At 31.6% G+C, this 23,523-nt stretch overlaps 1 protein-coding gene across 1 annotated transcript in view; it reads right to left on the bottom strand.

Moving 5' to 3' along the window:
* LOC145312134 (uncharacterized) overlaps window positions 1–10,095 on the bottom strand; it is a 94,946-nt gene extending 84,851 nt beyond the window's left edge. Inside the window, exons 1-3 of the mRNA XM_080151278.1 lie at window positions 9,918–10,095; window positions 2,266–2,447; window positions 869–1,068 (exon numbers count right to left, since the gene is read on the bottom strand). Coding sequence (XP_080007404.1) covers window positions 869–1,068; window positions 2,266–2,447; window positions 9,918–10,022 — 487 coding nt within the window. The 5' untranslated portion in view covers window positions 10,023–10,095. The remainder of the gene's footprint in view (window positions 1–868; window positions 1,069–2,265; window positions 2,448–9,917) is intronic.
* Between the last annotated feature and the right edge of the window lie 13,428 nt (window positions 10,096–23,523).

The following is a 23,523-nucleotide window of genomic DNA, read 5'->3' as shown; positions in this document are numbered from 1 at the left end:
TCGGCGATTTCCCTCAAAGTTCCCTATTGAGCACATAAAACCCCGTCCCCTTCTGTTGAAATAAATTGGAATTAAAATAAAAAGCATTATTTCAATTGTGGGTTTATATTTTACTTTAGAACAGGTTAGATTATGTTTTATTGGGTACAAGGTACGATTGCCCCGTAGGGTTATGGCATAAAAACTAAGCCATTAGAAAAAGACTACCCCCAACCCCTATTTTCAATTGAGCATCAAATCTAAACTAAAGGCTTTATCCGTCCTCTTTGTTTAAAAAATGTATACTACAGATTTGTATAATCTTTACTTTAATCTATTCGGTAAAAATATAGCAATTAAAAAACAAAGTAATTGCCTCTTTCTTTTTAATTAATATAAAAGAATGTTGATTTTAAAACTATTTTATGAATACTGTCTGATAGTAGACAAGACACATAATGCAATAAGTACATTTCGTCACAACTGAACTTTTAATACTATTTTTCTTTTGCTTTTTACCAATCCCTTGACACTTTCTTCAACTGATTTTTAGTACTTAAAAAAATATTGGTACTTTCCTTCAAAGTTTCTAGCGAGCACAGGACCCACTCCTCTCGCCTTATTTTTAAAAAGTAAAGGGGGTTGAGTAGAACTTTTACTTATATTTAACCCCTGTGGGTCCCATACTTTTAGGGATACCCTATTCCTAATTTAGCTAAACATCAAACAAATGAAATTACCCAACACATATTATAAAAATGTATTTCAAAATATTGAGGGGGGGATTTTGTGCTCGCTTGGCACTTTTTGGGGAAACTGCTGAAATAATTTACCAAATTGAAACTTACTAAAAACACTTTTGAAACTATGTAATAATTAATCCTCTTACATCGTTTAGCTTCGTCCGGTTTGGCTGGAACTGTTTCTTGCCGATTATAGCTGGGTTGAGGTGGCTGCGGCAGCTGTGTATTCATGAATCCAGAAGACTCTGGTCGCAGCAACCCTTGGGCCGCATAGCCCTGCGGCGGTCTCATATTGCTTTGGTTGTAGGTTGGTGTAAAGTCAGCATGGTGATTAAATTGGTTTCCTTAAATTTATTAGATTTTTATAAATAAGCTTTGAATAAGAAAAGTATGTGATTTTTTAAAGTAAATTTAATTCCATTTTATGGATAAAGTATAGGGTTAGGAAACCTAAAAAAAAATAGGTGGTTTAACTTAAAATATAAATTACCTCCTTTGAAAAAATTTAAAATACGGGGGGGGGTGCTTATTTATTTATTATTTTAAATTCAGGTTAAGTTTGGTTACATTAGGCACTGGATATCCCCGGAGGGTTTGTGCAACTCAGGTAGAAGAGGCCCTACAGGGTCACAGGGGTAAATCACAGGAAAGAACAACCCTCCCCTCGTTTCAATTTAAAAAAAGAAAAATATTCAAATTTAAAAAGAAAAAAGTCAAATATTCATTGGGGTTTTACTATTTTTTCTTTCTTGTGTACTTTTATAGAACTATTTTATAAAAAAACATTCTTTTGTAATTGATTAAATACTTTGTTCTAAAGACTTTTGTTGGAAATACTTTTACAATTCTAATATTTTTTTTCACACACATTCCTTACAAACTAAGGATGACAACATCCATGGAAGCAGAGCTCAAAACAAATGTACAGATAGGACATATGGAAACAGTATAAAGTGTCGCCAAAAAATGACGTCGTATAATAAAATGACCATTAAATTGTAATTGACAAATGGTAAAAATTATACAGGCCTCTCATTGGTCATTTTATTGTATAACGTAATTTATTTAGAGGCACTGTAATAGATTCAGACATGTGTTATGTACTATTTCATTTACTAATTTTAATAGATATATTTTGCTCATTACACATTGTTTCAGGAATCATGGTAAATCTTGTAAAAAATTTGGATCAGCAAATTTCAAACACAGCATGTTTAAAATGGAAATACAAACATAACTGCTACAGGAATAATTTGCAAAATTTTAAGTTGATAGGTTAATTCTAACATGCCTAATGATCAGAGCTAACCGTAACGAACGTAACGGAAAGAGGTGTGATATGTGACGTCATAAAAATACCTATAAATCCATTTTTAGAAGTTTTCTTTCCCACTTCTCCTCTCATCCTTTCTTTTGGGACTTATTTGTATAACGTAACACATGACAATTTCCGTATCTTATGAACGAAAGAGCGTAGGGACGGACATACCCTGATTATAGCGTAGCTGCGCTACTACTACTAACAAGAAAAAATCCAATTCCTAGTTTGTCATTATAAGATGGGACAACCAAAATCTTCTTTTTCTTCCGAACCAATTTCCCATGTGCCCCTCCTTCCACCTCCCCCTGACCCTGCCCTGCAGCTGGTGGCCACCCCGCCCTCCTGGTACTGCCTGCAGCACCCTGCTCCTCCCCCTGCCAGCTCTCTTCTCCGTCATTACTTTCCTGAAATGTATTAAAGTGATCGGAACAATCCAGTAATATCTACAGACCCTAAATTGGGCCATAAAAATGACCCCTTGGAATTAAAATGTAAGAATTTCAAAGTAATTTGAAAGTATCACTTTAACTTATAATGCAATTAGGGCAGTATTCTCAAAGATTTGTAAATATGTTCCTTCATTCGTTTACTTTAAAACTGTTAATAAATTGGACTTAGAGAAAGGGAATGAGAAGAAAGGGGGATAAAGAGAAAAGTAAAGGGAAATAAAAGTATAAAAAGGGTAAAAAAGGCTGAAGAAAAGGGAGGGAAAATTATTGAAAAGTGGAGGAAAAAACTTTAAGTAAAGGTATGGGGAATATCTAAATCGGTACACCATAGCATTACAGAGAGATATATAATGACAGACATAAACGCTTATAGAGTAGATCCCCTACTACTAAATGAGGAGGGGGGGTCCCAGAGGGATAAATGACAAGTAATGTAAAACTATGATGTGATTTTCTCTCAGAGTGCAAAACCCAGGAAGGATTTGATTTGTTTCTTTTTCTTTAAAAAGGTTTGGTCTAGTTTCATCAATTCAATCATCAAAACATTTTTATCCTGAAAGAAGACCATATCTATGGAGAGATTTACATTATTGTTAACTAGCGGCTTCGCCCCTAACATCTAGGGGCTTTGCTCCAAGAGGTTTGATCAAACCAATTTTTCGTATTTTAGATTTAAAAGAAAAATTTAAAAAAAAATTTCTTTTGGGGGGGTGGGGTTAGTCGACCCCACTATTTTAATTTTTTTTTTGGGGGGAGGGGGAGTTGGGTATTTATAACTTTTGGGGGGGTTGGGGGTGTCCCACCCCCCAAGAAAATAGTTACAAACCTTCCCGGGAACTATGAGACGCTACCCTGTAAAGGAGAACCTGATCGGTTCAGCGGTTAGCGAGATCCTTCGCTACAAACAAACAAACAGACAAACAAACAGACAGACATCGTTCTACTTTGTTTTATAGATTACAATAGTGCCCAAAGTTTTATGCTATTATCTTTGAGGATGTAAATAAATGTATTGCTTATTGTCTTACCCCTTAAGATTATCTGAGTATGTCGATTACTTGTTTTGTAATAACAAGTAAAATTATAGTTATAAGTGGCGCAGCAATATCAGATAAAAATATCTTAAATTTTGCGGAAATTGTAAGTAAATCAATGTATATTCATTAACTTTTAGTTAAATTATTTATTTGGAAAAATATTTCCTTCACAGTATATCTTGGTTGCAAATGAATATTCTTTTTATATAAAAGACTTAATTTTTATACCTATATCAGGTTGAGTAAAGTTTATTAGAGCCCCGCATGGATAGTTATACCCTAAATGAATAGAACCTTGGAGGATCTAAGTAAAAAAAATCCTCGGAGATTAGAAGAAGGGCGCGCGGATCATTTCAGTGCATAGGAAATCAGGGCTCGGCGACTAAGCCTCAAATTAAAACCCGTTTGGAGGCTTTAAGGTTGATTTCCCTGAAGCATTCAGGCAGCTGACGCGCGGATGCCGAGCCCAGGAAGCACTAAAAGCACTACGTATTATTTCATTCATTTTAAACTGTAATAAATACCTAAGAAATATTTTGGCAGCTTAAAATGCTTTGATTACAAGGACAGGTATTCTTTATTCATAAAATAGCTTCGCTACAATTGATAAATGTGGAAAAAAGGCCAAAGTTTGAAGAAAAAAATAAAAGCAAAGTTTGAAAAGCCATAATGACAGATTGACAATATTAGAAAATATAAGTTTAACATGCTAAAACTTTTATTTGTTATACAAGACAGTTGCCCCACTATCTATAATACAAAGTAGAACGATGTCTGTCTGTCCGTCTGTCCGTCTGACCGTCTGTCCGTCCGTCTGTCTGTCTGTCCCTTAAGATCTCGGTAACCACTGAACCGATCGGATTCTACTCTTCAGGGTATCTACCTATTGGTCCTGTGGTGGTTTTAAGCTATTTTCTCGGGGGGTGGGACACCCCCAACCCCCCCAAAAACCAAAAAATCCACCCCATTTTTTTTTTTTTTTTTTTTTTTTTTTTTTTGAAGGAGTTTCCATGGTCCTTTATGGTCTCTCGCAATAATTTTTTTTTATCACCTCTTGGGCAAAGCCCCTAGAGGCTAGGGGCGAAGCCGCTAGTTAGGGATAAAACAATAGAGATGCAGTTGGAGAAAGTCACTCAAAAATCAGACACGTGACGTCATAAAAATGAGGGAGATGAGAGGAGAAGTGGGAAAGAAAACCCCTAAAAAATAGATGGATAATCCCTAATTTTTATGACGTCACGTGGCTGATTTTCGAGTAATTTTCTCTCCCTAAATGGAGATAAAATGATGTACAACTTTAATGGTCAATATTAAAATTCCACTTTCTGTAGATCAAAATTATTGGTTGATTAAAAAGTTTTGACACAGCTTTTTAGAACAAACCAATCGAGCTTTAATAAAAGTGCCCAAAGTTTTTTAAACTTTGGGTATTTAATAATTTACATTCCAATGTCGTATCCCTCCCTGTCAAATATCACAAAAAAATAAGTCTAATGAAGAGAAAGAAGTGAACATCACTTTCTCATAAAAAGAACAAAATTATAGGTATTATGTTGGTGTGTGTGTGTTTGTTTGATATGTTTGAACTGCCATTTAAGTTTTATTGTAAAATTTGTACAGATTATTTGGATAATTTTGAAACTTCCCTTAAACTAAAATCGAAGGGGGTGTGAGCTGTAGGGGGGTGGATACACCCTCCTAGATGATCATCTCTACATAATCAACATTCTTTAAAGTCCAAAAAGCGTTCTTTAAATTTAAGGGGGATGTTTTTTTTACCTTGACTTCTCCCTGAATATCAGGGGGCGTTTTGATTAATGGGCACGTAGAGGGGTGTAGCCACCCCTTTTCTCTGTGTTAGGGTATACTTTTTATCAAAACTAGTTGCTTACCCCCGAACATCAAGAAAGGAAGTAAAATAGCTTAAGACCATTTAAAGCATATGTGAAGTCAAAAGCTTTTAAATTTATCCTCTTTTTAATAGGCACTATAAAGAGCTTCGAATCATATCGGTTCAGCAATTAACAAGATCAGCGGTTAGGATTATTGAAAATATAAACAATCATATGATAATTTATAGCAGAAATAGTACAGATTTTACAATTTAATCCAGGCAACCATTTGAAGATTCAGTATGAATACAATATAGATTTCTCATATCCTGCAGTTTAGAAATCCAATATTAGAATATATATATTATAAAGGTTGCTCTGGTTGTGTTATTCAGGAAGGTTGCAAGGGTTGCATGTGGATTTTATTCCATTTAATCGGCCCTATTCTAAGAGTTTTTTCAACCCCTGACCGTGGATCAACACGTTGCGCATCTGTCCGTTGTTGGGGAGGTGATAGGTTCGAATCTTGGCTTAACACTTCGTCATAACTAAAGACATTAAACATTAATCCTATTGCTGCTATGTCAGGTGCGCGACATAAATCGTTAAAGTAGGGGGAATACCTTGGCCTAAAACAGGCGCAACTCATTACCAAGCACAGTAGGTACTTTTTAGACAAAGGTCGTGCAATCAAAGGGTTGGTAGTCTATGGGGCGAATGGACAATTATAAGACAAGGAGTATTTTTAAAGGTGCGTGGAGATGTCTAGAACCCGAAGTCTCCTTAAGGTAAAAAAAATCCTATAGAAATACATACATCCTGTTACTGTAAAACATACTTTCTGAAGCAAATTTTTTATTAAAGAAACTAGATTTAGGTTTTGTAATAGTTATACATTCCTAATTCAAAAGTATCAGGATATGTGTCTGTCTGTAGCTAACCGCTGAACAGTTAACAGTAAAGCCTTTTCTAGACCCATAAAGCTTCTTTTTTTTTTTTGGGGGGGGGGGGGGTGGAGGGAGAGAGAAGTTATCCCTAGTAAAAAATCACAAAAAAATTTATTTAAAAACTAAAATCGATTGTGGAGGGTCGACACCCCAAACTCACCCCCATGCACCCTTAAATGCTCCTAGTAGCATAGCCAATAATATAATTTAAGACTACAAAATATAAGTTTTCTTATTCTTTATCTATATTGTAAAAAAATTCTATGAAAATAGAAATAACAATCATAGAATTAATAACTGTCTTGTTGGCTATGAGATAATTAATATTTTCTTTATTTTATATTTTCTGCTAAAACATTACAAATATGATATTAAAAATGTACATTTACAAAGATGAAAACATTCATAAAATCAGAAAGAAGGACAAATGAACAATAACTCTTGTAGAGTATCAGATCTTGATAAGCAGAACATTAATTTGTAAAGTCTAAACAAAACTGTACATAGATTTATGACAAAATTGCGTAAATCATGCAAAGTTTGAAATTGATAGGACAATTCTTACATGTCTAATGTCTAAATAAACGAAAAGAGCTACCTGTTACGGACGTTAGAATGGAAGGATTTGCCCTAATTATGCAAAAGCTTCTGTTGAAAAATAATTAATAAACTTTGTACGTCCATATGTCCATCAGTACGCAATGGAGAAAATGTGATTTACTCGGCCGCTATCTAAGATAGACTACTGAACTTGTGTGATGATTCCCCTTACCAATACTCATCAAGGATGCAAATATTATCCAGATTTTTCAGTACAAACAGTCAGATTTACAGAGAGACATCCTGTTTCTTGCATATTAAGGTACACGTTCGCCTAATTTGATTGACCAACTATGCCCTTGCAGTGTGTTTTACTTTCAGAGTCCGTTCAAACTCGATATACAAATAAAAGAATTTTGCACAAGAGGATTTTACCAGGGATCTGCAGCCGCGCCTAAGCTGCGCATAAGCCTCAAGTTAAAACCCACTTTTGTGCAAAAAAAAATTCGGAAATATTGATTGTCTGTTTAGGAAAAGTATTAGACTTCTAGCTGAATTTTAATGTTATAATATGACGATATAACTGAGGCTTACACGCGGCTACCAAGCCCTGGATTTTACAATTCTTGTCCTCTCATTTCCAGGGAGGCAGGGAACATTATATTGGATATTATACAAGTACACAAAGTACAAACCAGCATTTTCAAACCTTTCACCAATAATTTAAATATAAAAAAGAAGTAGTTGTGTTTGAATAACTGTGGCATATCCATAATTATTTGTGAAATTGACAACCATCTTCGTATAATATAAAGTAGTAAGTTTTTTTTGGTTTTAGATTTCAAACGATTGAGTTCTCCATTAATGAGAGATTTACATAGGTCTTGTGTTGATTTTAGGCTATTTATTTTTAGATACAGGGTGAATCAGAAAAAAACTGAGTTTTCCGATTTTCTGATACAACCAATAGGAATATGGAAAAAACAATTATAGGTTCTTGTTTTCTATATAAATATACATTAAACTTAGAAAAGGTGTTTTTGAATATTTCTAAAAACAACGGCGCTTTTTAGAGCAATTAAGATTTCAAAAAGTTTGTGTGATGACTTTTTCGTCTATTATTTTGTGTTTTTTAAGTAGATTTCTTTCTAACAAAATATTTCTGCCATTCTAAACAGATGACCAAACATATTCTTTATTCATTAAAGTTTTTATTCAACAGATTCTAAATATTTAACATCTTAAAAATACAATTTATTTAAATAAAATTTTCACAGAATAAATCAGATTATCAGATGATGACCTGATTTAATCTTCAAAATCCCCGCCCCCTTTTGACAAATTATGCTTATATTTTATAATCCGTCATAATAACTTAATAATCAAAATAGGGCAATATTTAAAAAAAACATTCATATAAAATAAATTCAAACTTCTCTAACTTTTTTGTCTTTAGAGATTTTTTTGTCAAATAAAAAGGTTTTATTTTCTTTATACTTTAAGCTACTTTATTAAAACAATTCTTTTACTGAAAACAGATCACAATCAAGAAATGTGAAAAAATGACCAATTGCAGTATTCTAAAAATGCTTTTGTGAGAAGCCAAAAAGCATTTCACATTTAAAACTCATTTAGGTACTTTTCTTAGACCTTTTTCTAAATTAATATTTAAATTCTACGATTTTTTTATACAAAATAGATGAGTTATTTTAATTTTTCTTGATCAACATTTTTCACACAAGGCATTTTTTGACACCATACACCTATCATAGAGGCCGCATATTTAGAGATAATGAAAAACACCTTTTACACGTTTGATGTGCTTTTGTACAGAGAACAAGGACATATAATTATTTTTTCTGTATTCCTTCTGGTTGTTTCTGAAAATCGGAAAACTCAGTTTTATTTGACTCACCCTGTATAAGTTTTATTATTATTTCTTTACTTGGAACCTAGCAAAAGTGGCTGACTCAGATTTTAACGTAAAAAAATAAACAATTAAAGGCCACTATAAATTTTACCATTAGTCAATTACAGTGTATACTGGCCTCTCATTGGCAATTTTTTTTTATGTCATAATCAGAGTCAGACACTTTTACTAGGTTCTTTACTTGTTATTTATATCATTAAAAAAATCCATCTATTTACTTATCAAAAAGTGTGTGAAAGATTTCTCTAAAGAGAATGTTCACAAGGGTAGCAATGAAAAGGAAATATTATTAATAAATCAAGGACAATTTGAAACACAGCTATTCTTTATTAAAGAAAACAAGGATGAATTCATACATAGAAGCGAAGCTTAAATTGACGGAAGATCAATTGAACATTAATACTTGTAGAGTATCATAACTTAATAAGCAGAATATTAAAAAAACTAAATAAGTCTTAATATAAGATAATGATTCAAAAAATTCTTTTATCCGATTTAATTTTTGAGTTGATTGATTCCCTTTAAAATGTTGCATCTTGTTACCATAGAAATCATTGTTTTAAAAACCGATGAACAGGATAATTATATCACACACAAAATTATAAAATCAGCATTTTTAAAATGGTCATACGGATTTTCTTAAAACAATTTGCTTAGCTTTCTAAATCCAACCTAATACTAGTACATAACAATAAGACCCTAATTGTAGAATTGTTTGCTTTTAATAATATGTAACCCTAAATTTTGTAAGAGAAATTCTATAATGTAATAATGTAAAATTTATGTTTTATATTTGGTTTTAAATAAATTTAATTATTTAAATTTAACTATTAATCAAGAATAACAACACCCAAAAAACAAAGCTCAACAAATCAGGCAAACATAAGAACATAATGCCTAATAGTCCTAGTAATATTATTCTAGAAATTATATGAATAATTAAATCTTATGAAAAATCAACATGCTTTATAGACTTACCGACTTCTGGTAATTATAGCAATCAAAATACAAAGATTAAATTCGATAGGTAATTATAACATGCCTAAATTATTTACAATAGCTAGCCGTTACGTATGGACGGACTGACTGATCCTTATTAGAAAAACTTTGCTTTTTAAAAATCGAAAACAAAAAATTACTTTGTGATGCTTAATTCTTCTAACCAGCCGTTTCCCACTCGGCAGCATCGTGTCAGCCAAGCAGCCAGCTGCCAACAGCAGAAATATAGCAGCTCGAGTAAACATTGCAGCTGTCACTTGAGTAAAAATATATATATTTTTATTGTAAAAAAAATAGTTTGACACTTTTGATTTAAAATAAATCCAGAATTGACGTCAAGTGTAAGCTAACTGATGTTTTTAAAACCACAAAGCATAAAATTCTACAGATTCAAACCCTTGCAGGGGTTAATATGGACTTTATACAAAATATAATTTGTTTTGATAAGAACTATTAACAAACTAACTGAACTTATGACTATTTTTATTAGAAAATATTTTTTTCTTGCATAAAACTGCTTAAAATCCCCTGGTGCTATCGCGTATATATTGAAATAGTAGTGTCGTTGTAATAGATTTATTCTCCTAGATAGTCATCAATCATACACAATAATCCAACCTACCTAAAAAGTAATTTCAAGCAGACGAACTAAAATTGTTAAAAATGTTTCTTATTGCTGATATGTCAGATGCCAGACATTAATAGAGTTGAAAGAATGCATTGGCTAAAACCAGCGAATTTCTTTACCATGCACAGTTATGACTTTCAATCAAAGAGTTGGTTGTTTATTGGGTGTTACTTAACCTAATACCCCGGGTGTTTGGATAGAAAAGGAGAGATTTTGCTGTTGGACCTGACATTAAAGTGTTTATTTACTATTGGTCTAATTAACAGATTGATCATCTAGTTTTAGCATATCTATTATTGTCGCTGTGTTGTAAAAAGAGCTTGTGCGTCAACTTCCTACATTTTACGCTGGGATGACCCCCGTATACTTTCAGGGATAGTACACATTAAGAATAATATATTTACATAATTCTATACCTAAAAGTGTTGCTATTAAAGTAAAAGAATAGAGGGGGTAGGGGTAAAAGAACTGTATGTCCACGGGTTGGGGACCCTTCCATGACTTTAAATTCGTTTTTAAATATCAGTCAATAGCGTCGAAAATATTAATACACCCAAGTCACTGCAAAAGAGCAGAAAACAATGTGCTAGCAGACGAAAAAGGTTTCCACCAATGGAACCAGGTAGTTGTCTGGGTTATATATGTTTACTTATATATTTATTATGCCGCTAACCGCATAATAATATTGATATGGTTCTCCTTAAGTGTAAATCTTTCTAAAGGTCCAGAGAAGGTTCATCCGACTTAGAAAAATTGCCATATTGACTTACATTTTTTTTCTTGGGCTGAAATTGAAAGTAGAGGGTCTATTTTTTAGAAATAACAAAATATTTTCCAGTAAGACTCCAAATCTGATTCATTTATATCTCTATTCGTCAAATGTTAGTTTTGTTAAAAAGTTTTTTTTTATTTACTCGATGCATTTATTCTATTTAGAGTTACTTTATAAATAAACAAAATTAGTACTGAAGCAGAACTTTTTGCAAACCAATTGTTATGAATACAACCAGATTTACAGATTAACTTAACAATTTCTTTGCTAAAATTAAAGGATTTTTTTACCTTAAAATAGCAAAATGTCCTCTTAGGACCTATGTTAAGCTTCCCACAAAAGGGACTTATTTGGCTTGGAAGTTTGCGATATCTTAACAAACAAGCCAAAAATATTACTTATTTACATAACCAGCGACTGAGCACTTGGCATCTAGGAGAGTCATAAATTAACATGGGAAACTTTTCAGGGAGGGAGGGGACATTTGCCTATAATTTCGACTGGTACCCAAAGTTTTATAACAGTATTTTATTTGGGTACTTTCCATGAATTTAATTTGTTTGTTCATAACTATTAGCGCCAAACTTTTTGACAAATAACTTTAACTACATATTAACTACAACTTAACTGCAATGTAACTTTGTTGATAATGATAGTATGTAAATTTATCGTGAAATTTTCTTATCCACAACACATAACCGCAACCAAACTAAACAACATCATATTACTTGTTCAAAACTTTTAATAAATCTTAAGAGGTTCACATTACAAAGTTTTCACAACATTAAAGATTGTTCTAAATTCTTTATATTATTCAGAGATTTAAAGGGATGAGACAATGTATAACCACAATTTTGATAAACATAATTACCCCTTCTATAATAATGATAATTATTAGTAAATTATAAAGAGGATATTGCTATTTTAAACCAACCAAGCCAGATTTAATAGAAGCAAAACTTTGTGTACCAGTATAGTTTGCGGTTCAATGTCCCCTCCCTCCATATTTTTACTCAACATTTTTACAACTTTTAAAAAAAACATGTACATAATATTTTGGTAATACTATCTAAAGGTAAAATGATGTACATTTTTTAATGCTTAGAATTAATTATTTCAAAGCTAGGCTTTTCTATAATCAGAGTCCGTCCGTCCGTCCAATATGTCCGTACGTTCGTACCAGATAGCTTTCATCGTTAATTTAGGCATATGCTAATTGTCCTTTAGACTTCAAACTTGGCATAATCATTCCTAGGACAACAAGGTACAATGTACCTATCTTGATTATATTTTTCAGGAATGCTTTTTAAAAGTCTTTGGTTTTTTTTAGGTTTTTTTGCTGACCGCCTTCCCTCTCTCCTAGAAGCTAGGGACGAAGCAACTAATTTCTATTAATAAACCAAATCCTAATTGTTAATATTAATATTGTATAGTGAAATTGTATCAGAATTTGGCGACTAAACACGGAAATATGAAACTAATTAGGTTTAGATATTATTATGATTTATGGTTACGTGGAAAAAAAAGTGAAAACACTATGGTCTATAATGGACAAAAATTATTTAAACAGGGCATAGTTGTACATTAAAAATATGATTGTTTTGTATTTTTTTTAACCCATGGAGATAATCCAAGAAGAAAGCGAAGTACATCATGGCCAATAAATTGATTCACATCCAAATGATGATACACAAAAAATTATACCCTCTGTAGATTAAAATTAGTGTATGAAACGCCTGAACATTGAAATTGATGAAACAACAAATCAAAATTCACTAAAGTCCCCAAAGTTGTAAAGCCAACGAATAAGAAAATGTTATTATACAACTTTGGGGACTAGTGTAATAAACAGACCACTGTCCCCCTCTCTCTGGAAGTCCATAGATTTACAAATCTATTGTAACAAGTTTCATAATGATCAGACAATTTTATTATGTCTCAAAACATAAAAACATTACAGTTCTTACGGCAGTGAAGTATAAACAGACTGATGTATTGCTATGGAAACCATAATTATAGAAAAGATTCGTGCATAGAACAAAAGTCAAGCTTTGTAACTTTAATACCTATTTCATTAAACCATATTAAATGCATCTGCTTTTAATTTTAAATTATCAATTGATATACAAACCTTATAAACAAGTAACGGGAACTCTGTCTGTTTTTGCGTACCAAATTATCTCGCTAACCGCTAAACCAATATGGTTCTCCTTTACAATATAGCTTCTCATATAGGTCCTGGGAAGGTTAAACACTTTTTTGGGGGGAGGGAAATTTTCTTTTTAAAACTAAAATAAAAAAAGGATATGGTCTAATTTAAACTCCACCACTTCAAGTACCCTAGAGGCCTCTAGGAGCTGAGCCACTATTGCAATGTATAGCACCCAAGGTATCTTATGGAATAGACAATGGACGAGGAATTAATGTACCACCGAAGATTAAACAAACTCATTTGAGAAAATTTGTACAACCCAATAGAGATTTGACAAAAGTACCCGAAGCTTTAAGGCTAAACAATTTTTGATTACCAGTATATTTTTACAGAATTTTACATTTAGCTTTTAAGTTTTATTTAAAATGTTAAATAAGATTTTTTGGAAACAACACCTAATAAAAATAAACATACACACAGAAAGTCATAAAAAATATTTAAAACTGTAATATTAGATTATATGGAAATATATTAGCTCATAAACCCACGGATCTAATTGGACAGAGAAAAGGGACGATAAATTGATGTACATCCACAAACTAAATTACACATTCTCTAGATTAAAATTAATGGTTGAAAAGTTTAGACATGCTATTTGAACCAACCAATCAAGATTTAATAAAAGTACCCAAAGTTTTAAGCCAGAGAATGAAAGAATATATATATAAAAATTTGGGTACCACAATAATTTACAGTCGAATGTCCACTCCCTCCATGCATATATTAAATTTTGGATCTTGCGCAGTTCACGGCACAATGTTCCTGGTAACGATTATCTCCAAAATTCTGTTAGAATGTTCTACTGTTTGACCGTTAGAAGCCTTTACGTTCATAGATTTTTTTTAGATAATCGTTACCAGAAACATTTCACCATGAACTGCACTAGATTCTAAATTTTCGTATTTTTATGTTTAAAATTTAAGCAAGTCATTGTTCAAAGATAAAATATTTATTAACCACAATAGTTTCAGAAGCTCAAACTTTTGTGCAGTAACTGTTGATAAATTGATGTACATCCCCAATGATGATACATAAAATTTACCCTTTCTGCAGATAACAATTAGTAGTTGAAACGTTTGGACACCAATCAATCAAATTCCTAAAAGTAGTTAAGCCAACGTATAAGAAATGTTATTATGAAACTTTGTGGGCTAGTGTAATTAACTACCGAGTGTTCTCTTCCTTTCTGATAAAATTATAATTTTAAATGTAAATGTGGACTATATCTACATACTGACTTATAAAATTATTTAGATTAAAATTACTGGTGGAAAAATTTGGACACTGCTAGCTTGTGCAAAGTTTTATCCATTTTGAATCCATTGTGCCGTGTAGTGTTGATATATTTTACTATCCATTTTCTATTAAAATAATAAAACTTAATTACATAAAAAGTGTCTAAGTTAGAATATTAAAGATAAAAAGAAGATGTACTTTCTTAGTTACAATCTTATTTTCCAACAGAGGGTATGCTGTCCACGAATGATCGCCAGTGGGTGCTCTAGCTTGTGCCAAATTATAGATCTCAGCCCAGGTTTTGCTAATTTCTGCTAGTTCTGCGGCAGGTATCTATGAGGTTATGGCATTATCCGGTAAATTGATTTAAATCACCAATGATAATTTACAAAATTAACCCTTTTTGTAAATTTCAATTAGAGGTTGAAACTTTTGGAAACTCTTAAACCATCCAATCAAAATTCAGTAAAAGTAACAAAAGTTGTTAAGCCAACAAGTAAGAAAACGTTATTATAAAAATTTGGGGGCTAGTGTAATAAACAGCCCAATGACCCCTTCCTTTTTGGTCTCCAGGTAAGTAGTGATGGACCAGGTCTCTCCTGAAGCCTTCCAGTTCCCTGGTCAAGTCTTTTCTTTCTACACCAAATACGTCGCAGAATATGTTCTATCCATCTACATTTCCTATTTAAAATTTGAGCGTGTACAATGGGCTGATTAATTAGGTTCCATTTGTGAAATAGAATAATAATAGATAAAACTAATTAATTTTGCCATGGTATTGTTTTTATTCCTCTTGATTTCACGGCAACATGATTCTACGTGTGTTGACTTTTTATGACCTTGACTGATGACCTGTTTACATGTAGGCTTCATGCAAAAATTCGATTACAGGATAATTCAGGGTCTGATTTTGTGCAGTATAAACATTATTTATAGTTTTCTCAAGTTTTATAAATGTTCTGTAAAAGGTTTATTCAGGGAGCGAAGGGACATTGGTCTGTTTATTACACTAGTCTATAAAGTTCTATGATAACGTTTTCTTATTTGTTAATAACATTGGGGACTTTTAATAAATTTTGATTGGTTGATTACGTTGATTTTCCAAAGTTTCAACCACTAGTTTTAATCTACAGAAGGAGTTTTTTTGTGTCTTCATTGGAAATGTAAACTAATTTATCAGCCATTGTCGTATCCCTTTAGATCCAAGTATTTATTACTAAAATGTACAAAACCAAGTATTAATTAAACTTTTAGAAGCCGTAATCTATTGGTCATTTGCCTTAATACTCTTGCGTACATTCTCGGACTACTAGGTATTTGTCATTAAAAAGTTAGATATCTAAACCTCCAATCAGCTTGTGGGTAAAGATTGTACATCTAAATTTAAGTTAAATGTATTCTTAAAAAGTATATTATTTCCTTATATTATCCGTCCAACTTAAAACGGAATTTTGGCAGAAGAATATTTTTTTTAGGCAAATATGATATGTTTTGTTTTCATTTTTACTGTTATTCCAATTAAGTGATTGGGGGTACAGACCTTCTTTATATATTGTCTTAAGGTCAAATTTTAATTATTTAGAATTTTTGAGGCAGGTGATAGTGCCAAATAAAAAATGACAAATGACCAATGATAGGTTAGTATACATTTTACCATGTGCCAATTGCAATGTATACTGGTCATTTGTGTTGTATTTTTCATTTTTTTATTAGGCACTGTAAGCTTTGTCAGATTATTTGTGACATACCTAACGAGGATATGGTTATGTTATTGTTGTATTTATTAATTATCTCTCCATCTATAGTACATACATATACAGGAAGTGAGGGGACATTAGACTGAAAATTATATTGTCTCCTAACGTTCTCTCATTTGTTGGTTTAAATTTTTATGACATGTTCAATTTTTATGTACAAGGATAACTTTGCATTTCACAATTTGGTATGTTATATCCATTGATTTACCGTTCATTGTGTTATCCCTTAAAAACCCTGATTCATATCACTACTCCTGGTTAAAATATGGAGAAAAAAAACAAGAATATAAAAGTCCATGAATATGTATAATTCAAGTAAAGTTTAATTCTGAGATCTAAAGGGATGAGACAATAGACAATAAATCTATGTAGTCCCCAAAGTATGACAAACAACATTACCCTTTTCTGTACATTATAATCATTATCATTGGAAGTTCGGACATTAAAGGTTTGTACAACTAATCAAAATTTACTGAGTGAACATGTTAATTAAATTATTGGGGATTTTTTTCCCCATCTCTCAACGACTTTGAGTACCATATATTAACGAACAATCATACCTAAAATGTAGAAAAGCTTCGCTATTTAAAATCAAAGCATGACCTACATTTGACAAAATACTAAACCATAGTGACAAATATCCAGTAGTCTGATAAAATACGCAATTTATGAGGACAAATGTACACAAAAATATTGCTTTTTAAAGTTTTATTGATATTATATATAAAAGGATATCCTTGTTTTGTTTATACTTTTATTTGTAAAACTCAAAAAATGTACAAAATCGGACCTTAAATTCGCCTGTCCTCGAAAACATTGACTTAATTTCTTTTTTTATTATTTTATGGTTGAACAATTTTGATAAATATGACTTCATTATAATAAGTTGTTTAATCTAGTTTAAATCGTCTTTAATATGAATATAAATAAATAAAACTTATATTCATTTATTAAAGTATAACCAACCCAGCGGCTACACCCTTGCGGGCCCCTATAGGCATTTGTGAGAAGGAGGGAGTCGACAACACACGTTACATTTTATTTTAAAAAGAAAAAAAGACATAAAAATTGGGGACGGGAGGTTATATTTTCAGAGACAATCTCTTTTGTAAAATAGTAATAGTTAAAATCCTTCCATGGACCATAAAATAGCTTACTGTAAAGGAGAACCATAGTGGTCTAGCGGTTAGCGAATTTTCAGTACAAAAACATAGACAGAACATCCTTTACATTTTTTATACTTTTGTAAATATATAACTGTAATTTTCAGTGAAGATTCCTATGAACTATGAGCATCTATTATAAAAATTGTTTTGTTTATCTCTCTGTAATAAAGTATAGACCTTGTCTCTATTTAAGCCAGCTTTAATTAAATTAAAGCTTATTTTTTAATGGTTTCGTGATTTCTTTTTGCATATTCTCCATCTTTCTTTTCTTATTTATAACAACTGAACATCTACTCCATAACTCACTTAGTCCGTGTGTCTATGATTTTAATTGAACTTCACTACTTATGGATGTTGTAATCCTTGTTTTTTTAACTCAACCTTTTTTCTGATGTATTTTCTGTGAAATAAATGAAATATTTGAAGCACATAAGTAATGAAATTTCACATAAAAGGAAGTGTTTCAGTACCCAATAAACTTGAGATTTATGGCAGTTTAGTTTTGCAAAAAATAAATGCGGGTTGATGCAGGGATGGATTAATAGAGAATATTTTGTAAAAAACAATTTCATGACTAGAAAAAATATTCAATATCCTTGCTATCATATAAAGTAGTAAGGTCTTTTTTGTCTGAAGTTCTCGAGAATAACTAGTTTTTCGATAAAGATTTCGATAACCGCCAAATTCATTATAAAGCTATTTTAAGTTTCTGGGAATGTTTTTTTATATACTAGCGGCTGCATGCTTAGCATAAAGGGGGATGAAGACTATAAAATAGCGTAAAACAACCTCAGTAACTAATGTATTTGCCTAATTATGATAACAAAATTAATTAACTTTTTGGTAGATAAAATATTTTGGAGGAAAAGATTGGACACAACTAAGATTTAATAAAAGTCCCCAAAGATGAGGAGGCAAGAATAATTTGCCAGGAATAAGACAATAACCGATAAATCGTTCATGCTACACAAAATTACCCCTTCTGTAGATTACAATTAGTGGTTGAAACGTTTGGATACTAAACTTAATTATTCAATCCAATCAAAAAAAATCAATAAGTCTCTAAAGTTGCTAAAACAACGAATAAGAAAACGTTATCATAACACTTTGAGGACTAATGTAATAAACAGCTCAATGTACCATCCTTCCCTGGTAATTTGAAGGCCAATTTGCCCTCCCTCCCTGCAAAGAGAATGTACTAGCTGGGGAATTGGGGCAATTCCCTGAAACTTTGTTATCTTCAGGTTTAAGAAATAGCCATGGCCTCAGTGCATTAATGGGGGTAATAACTTGTCTTACCACTTTAATCAATAGAAAAACAAGGATGACACATCCTTAAAAGCGAAGCACTGAAACAACAGGACAAACGGACACTAACACTTGTATAGTGTCTGAACTGAATAATCAGAATATAAATGTATAAGAGTCGAAGCAAAATTGTAAGTAAATTTGTTGAAAAACTGCTCGATACGGGATAATGTTTATGGACATACTTACATTTTTAGGACTTGATTATAGAGTAGCTTCGCTTATAATATTGTTCTTTGTTGTTCCAGGAATCAATATACCAATATATCAATCTAAATAGTACCTGACTACTACAGGAATCATCATACAAAGTTTGAAATCGAAAGGACAATTCTAACATGCCTAAATTAACGAATAAAAGCTATCTATCCCGGACGGACGTACGAACGGACGGACCGACCCTAATTATAGAAAAGCTTCACTTTTAAAAACAAAAACAAAGGACAGACTAATAAATTCAGGGAGGGAGAGGTCATTGGACTGTAAATGACACAAAAGGACCCAAACTTTTGGTACATTTTAAAATCTTGATTTGGTTTATCGTTATTTCAATAGCATATTGATTTATCGTTTAACGTTTTAACTAAGAAACATTAAGTCCAAAAGTAGGTGACCGTGACACTATATTGGATGAGAATGGATAGTTATATAAGAAACAAGGATGACACCATCCATAAAAGCAAAGCTTTCACATCTAACTGTAGGACAAAGGAAAAGAACAAAATTATATAGTTGTAAACAAAACTATACGTAAATTTGATTTTTAAATTACTTAAAAATAATAAACTGTTTAAGTACAATTATTATATTTTAGGACTTGAATATTGAGATGCTTTGCTTAAAATATTGTTTCTTTTGTACTAGGAATGATTATACAAAGTACCACATGAATATTGAATATGATAATAAAATGAAAATATGAAAAAAAGATATAAATGTTGACAAGAATTTTAGTCGTTTTAAGGAGGCGAAAAAATCAGGTTTTTTCCAAAGCCTACGAACATACGAATACACTTACCTTATTTGTAGAAAAGCTGTGGTGCTAAAAATTATGAATCTCCTCCGAAATTATTCTCGGAGATTGCCACTTTTTAATATCTAGACATTATAATTCTGTAATTTCCGTGCACTGTGCATTTTTAAAAGCGAAGCTTTTCTATAATTAGGGTCGAGTCATACGTCCGTCCGAACGTAATGGATAGCTTTTTTCGTTAATTTAGGCATTTTAAAATTATCCTATCGATTTCAAACTTTGCGTGATGATTTCTGTAGTAGTTAGGTACGATTTAGAAAGCGTAGCAACTCTATAATCGTTATTAGAATGTCCGTATTTCGTACGTCCATTTTCAACAGGGTGATTTTTAACTTATTTAACAACAGTTTTTATGTGATATAATCATCCGATTGATCTGATTTTTGGAGTACTGATTACTATTACAATAAGGTACAATATTATAATAAAAGCATCTCTATAATCAAGTCCTAAAAATGTCAGTATGTCCTTAAATAGTATTCTATATTTAAGTATAAGTATCTGCATCTCTCCCTAGCACTACTGAGAAATATTGAACACCGCTATTATAGTAAATGCTATTAGAGTGCTACTTTTGATAAGAATGTACATTAAAACCTTTTAAAAAATTTTTTTACTCATTTTTCTTCTCAATGACCGTTTTCAATCTTGTTAAAAACTAAAGCTCATATACATACATACATACTTCTAGCTTGTTGGATCTTCCATATTTTCGTACTTTGTTGATAGTTAATTGGAATTATAAATTTAGACATATTAGAATAAATGGTGTCTTGTGGCTATTTGGAATAATTTAGAAGGCATATTGACTCTTCAATCACTAAATTAGTTATTATTTCTAACAGAAATATAACAAAAAATGAGTAACAATGATCAATAATTATCTATAAATAACAAGTGGCTGCGCCCTTAGCATCCAGGGGCTCAGTATTCGAACGGGTAAGTTGTACATAAAAATAGCTTAAAACTACTGAAACATAAAAATAAATTATCCTAAACCATCTTTGGACCTACGTGAAGCTTCCTTAAAATGGAGAATTTAAAGGGAGTTGTTATCAAAATCTCAGACATATCAGAATCATCTATAATACAAAGTAGCTTGATGTCTGACTGTCTGTCTGTTTGTCCCTTAAGATCTCGGTAACTAATGAACCGATCGGATTCTACTCTTCAGGGAATATACTTACTGGTCCTGTGGTGGTTTTAGGCTATTTTCATGGGGGATGGGACACCCCCAACCCCCCAAAAATGACACCCCCCAATTTTTTTTATGAATTTTTACGCATTTTCCGCTGGGTAGGTAATAGAAGATGTAATTAAACCTATTGGGGCAAAGCCCCTATAGGCTAGGGGTGAAGCCGCTAGTTACTTTATAAAATAGGACTATAATTCAAGTATTTTAAGTTTATTATTGTCAACCTTCGTTTTCCAACTGATTGGTCAGGCTTCGCTTGTATGGATGTTATTAACATTGTTAAAGTGGTATAATAATAATTACATGAGGAAGGATTTATTATAATGTGTTTTAACTTCGTAGCCTGGCCCGATAAGCATTTCTTCTACAGAACTAGCATAGTTTTAGAAACATAATTTGATCTGTATATAATATATATATATATCAATATTTAAAAGAGTTTTTTTTGTATTCAATATATTAAATAATCATTATATAACTTCTAGAATCTTTTAATTTGGTCTAAAAAATGCCAGGGATCTTAAGAAATAAAGAACAATTAAGTTACCCTTTCTGTAGATTTTAGTTACATGTCCCCTTTCTGCCTGAATAATGCATATTTCACAACAAAAATATAGAGCAGAAAAGTAATAAGATTAAGAAATTACGCAATATAAGTTTTTTTTAAGTAGACTTTTTCTTTTATACATGAATTTTAGGATTTTGTATTTTACATGAATTTCAAGAATATAGTACAAAACATTTATGCTCGGAAAAAGTCAATGTTAGCTTTTTTTTCTGCGGCTGCGACTTATTGTAAGTATAAGTTGTTAATTTGCATGATCTTGCGATTAGCAATTTGAGCCCCTAAGATTTAATTTTTTCTTATTTAACTTTTAATAGATGTTTATCTTATCGTTTCATAGACGTAACTTTACGCGGATTTTGAAATAAAAAATTAGAACAAAATTAGTATTAATTTTATGATTTTTATTTTGTTATTCGTGGAAAATTGTCTACATACGATGCTCTTCATGATTTTACAGTATGGCTAAGAACCGGTTCCAATCCAGCGGATGGCATACTGGAAATACTTTTATTGATAACCTTGAAATGTTCTTATGAGCTTTGCATATATAAAACTTAAATAAGGATGAAAACATGAGAAGCATAAAAAATTAATGATGAATAAACGAACAATTTAGGTAACAGAGCAGATGTTTAGTAGTCATAGAAAAGGGGGAGGGTAAAAAATAGAAGGAGAATATTCTAATAATCATGTAATCTTCATAATATATATTAATGTCTTTTGTAGCACGACTGACAGACGGATCTAGAAGACGAAAAAAGTCCTAACAAAAATCAGCATGTTAGGTCATAAAAACAAGGGATTATTCATTTCCTTTTTAGGGGTTTTCTTTTCCACTCTTCCTCTCCTCATCCCTCATTTTTATGACGTCATTGAGGGACTTGCTTTGTCTTCACGGATCTACAAAGAAAGTTGTATACTAGATGCTTTTTGGAATCTTCACAAAAAAATCTAAAATAACTCACATAATATTTATCCAAAGGCGTCTGACTGACGAACGGACAGACAAAGTAAATTATAAAGTACTAAAAATGGCACTTGCACTTTTATAATAATAATTGACTTAAAAAGCTTACAGCTCCCTTGCTCACTCTTCACCCATTCTTACCTTTATGACTAAATTTAAATTTAGACAAATGAGTTATAGACTATTTACAAACATACGATTTATTTTCATTTACCAGGAATAGAAAGAGAAATGTTTTATTAGCATGTTGACTGAAAAAAATTGATAACTTTGGTTCAAACTATCATTGTAATTTTTCTATAAATAACTTTGATCTACACAAGGGGCAATTTTGTTTATCATTTTTAGTGGTGTACTGTACATCAATTTATCATCCATTGTATTATCTCTTAGATTAGGATTACTATGTAGCAGTAAGACTATAAGATTTGGTCCCCCAAGTAGGAAAACAAGTATAACAACATCCATAAGTACCGAAGCACAAACATAAGAGCTAATGTTTAGTAGACTTAAAAAAATAGAAGAGACAATAGAAAATCAGAAAACCTTAAAATATGTCTTTTAGGGTATGCAAAACAAGCACAGAGACCAAGTAAATAGTATGCTTCGCTCTTAGAAAGTCGATGCAAATAGGTCTAATTTAGCTCTAAAACTGCAGGCATAGAGACATGCACTGAAAGTGCACTACAGTTACCTACTTTTTTGCCTTAAACAAACCAAACTTAAATCTTTCCATCAGAAAATATGAACTAGTTACTACACTTAGAGAATGAAAGGTTAATTCAGGGTCTAACATTGTACTTACATATACTATTTGTGATGCGGAATACCTTACAGCAACCTAAATTAAAAGAATACTGATTCACCGCATCGTATTAAAGACAGCTTTCTGTGTATAACATAT

The sequence above is a fragment of the Acartia tonsa genome, chromosome 2 (genome assembly GCF_053477335.1).
Source record: "Acartia tonsa isolate MP-2025a chromosome 2, ASM5347733v1, whole genome shotgun sequence".
NCBI lineage: Eukaryota > Metazoa > Arthropoda > Copepoda > Calanoida > Acartiidae > Acartia > Acartia tonsa.
Note: the sequence above shows the minus strand (reverse complement) of the source record. Positions and strands in the feature narration are given on the sequence as shown.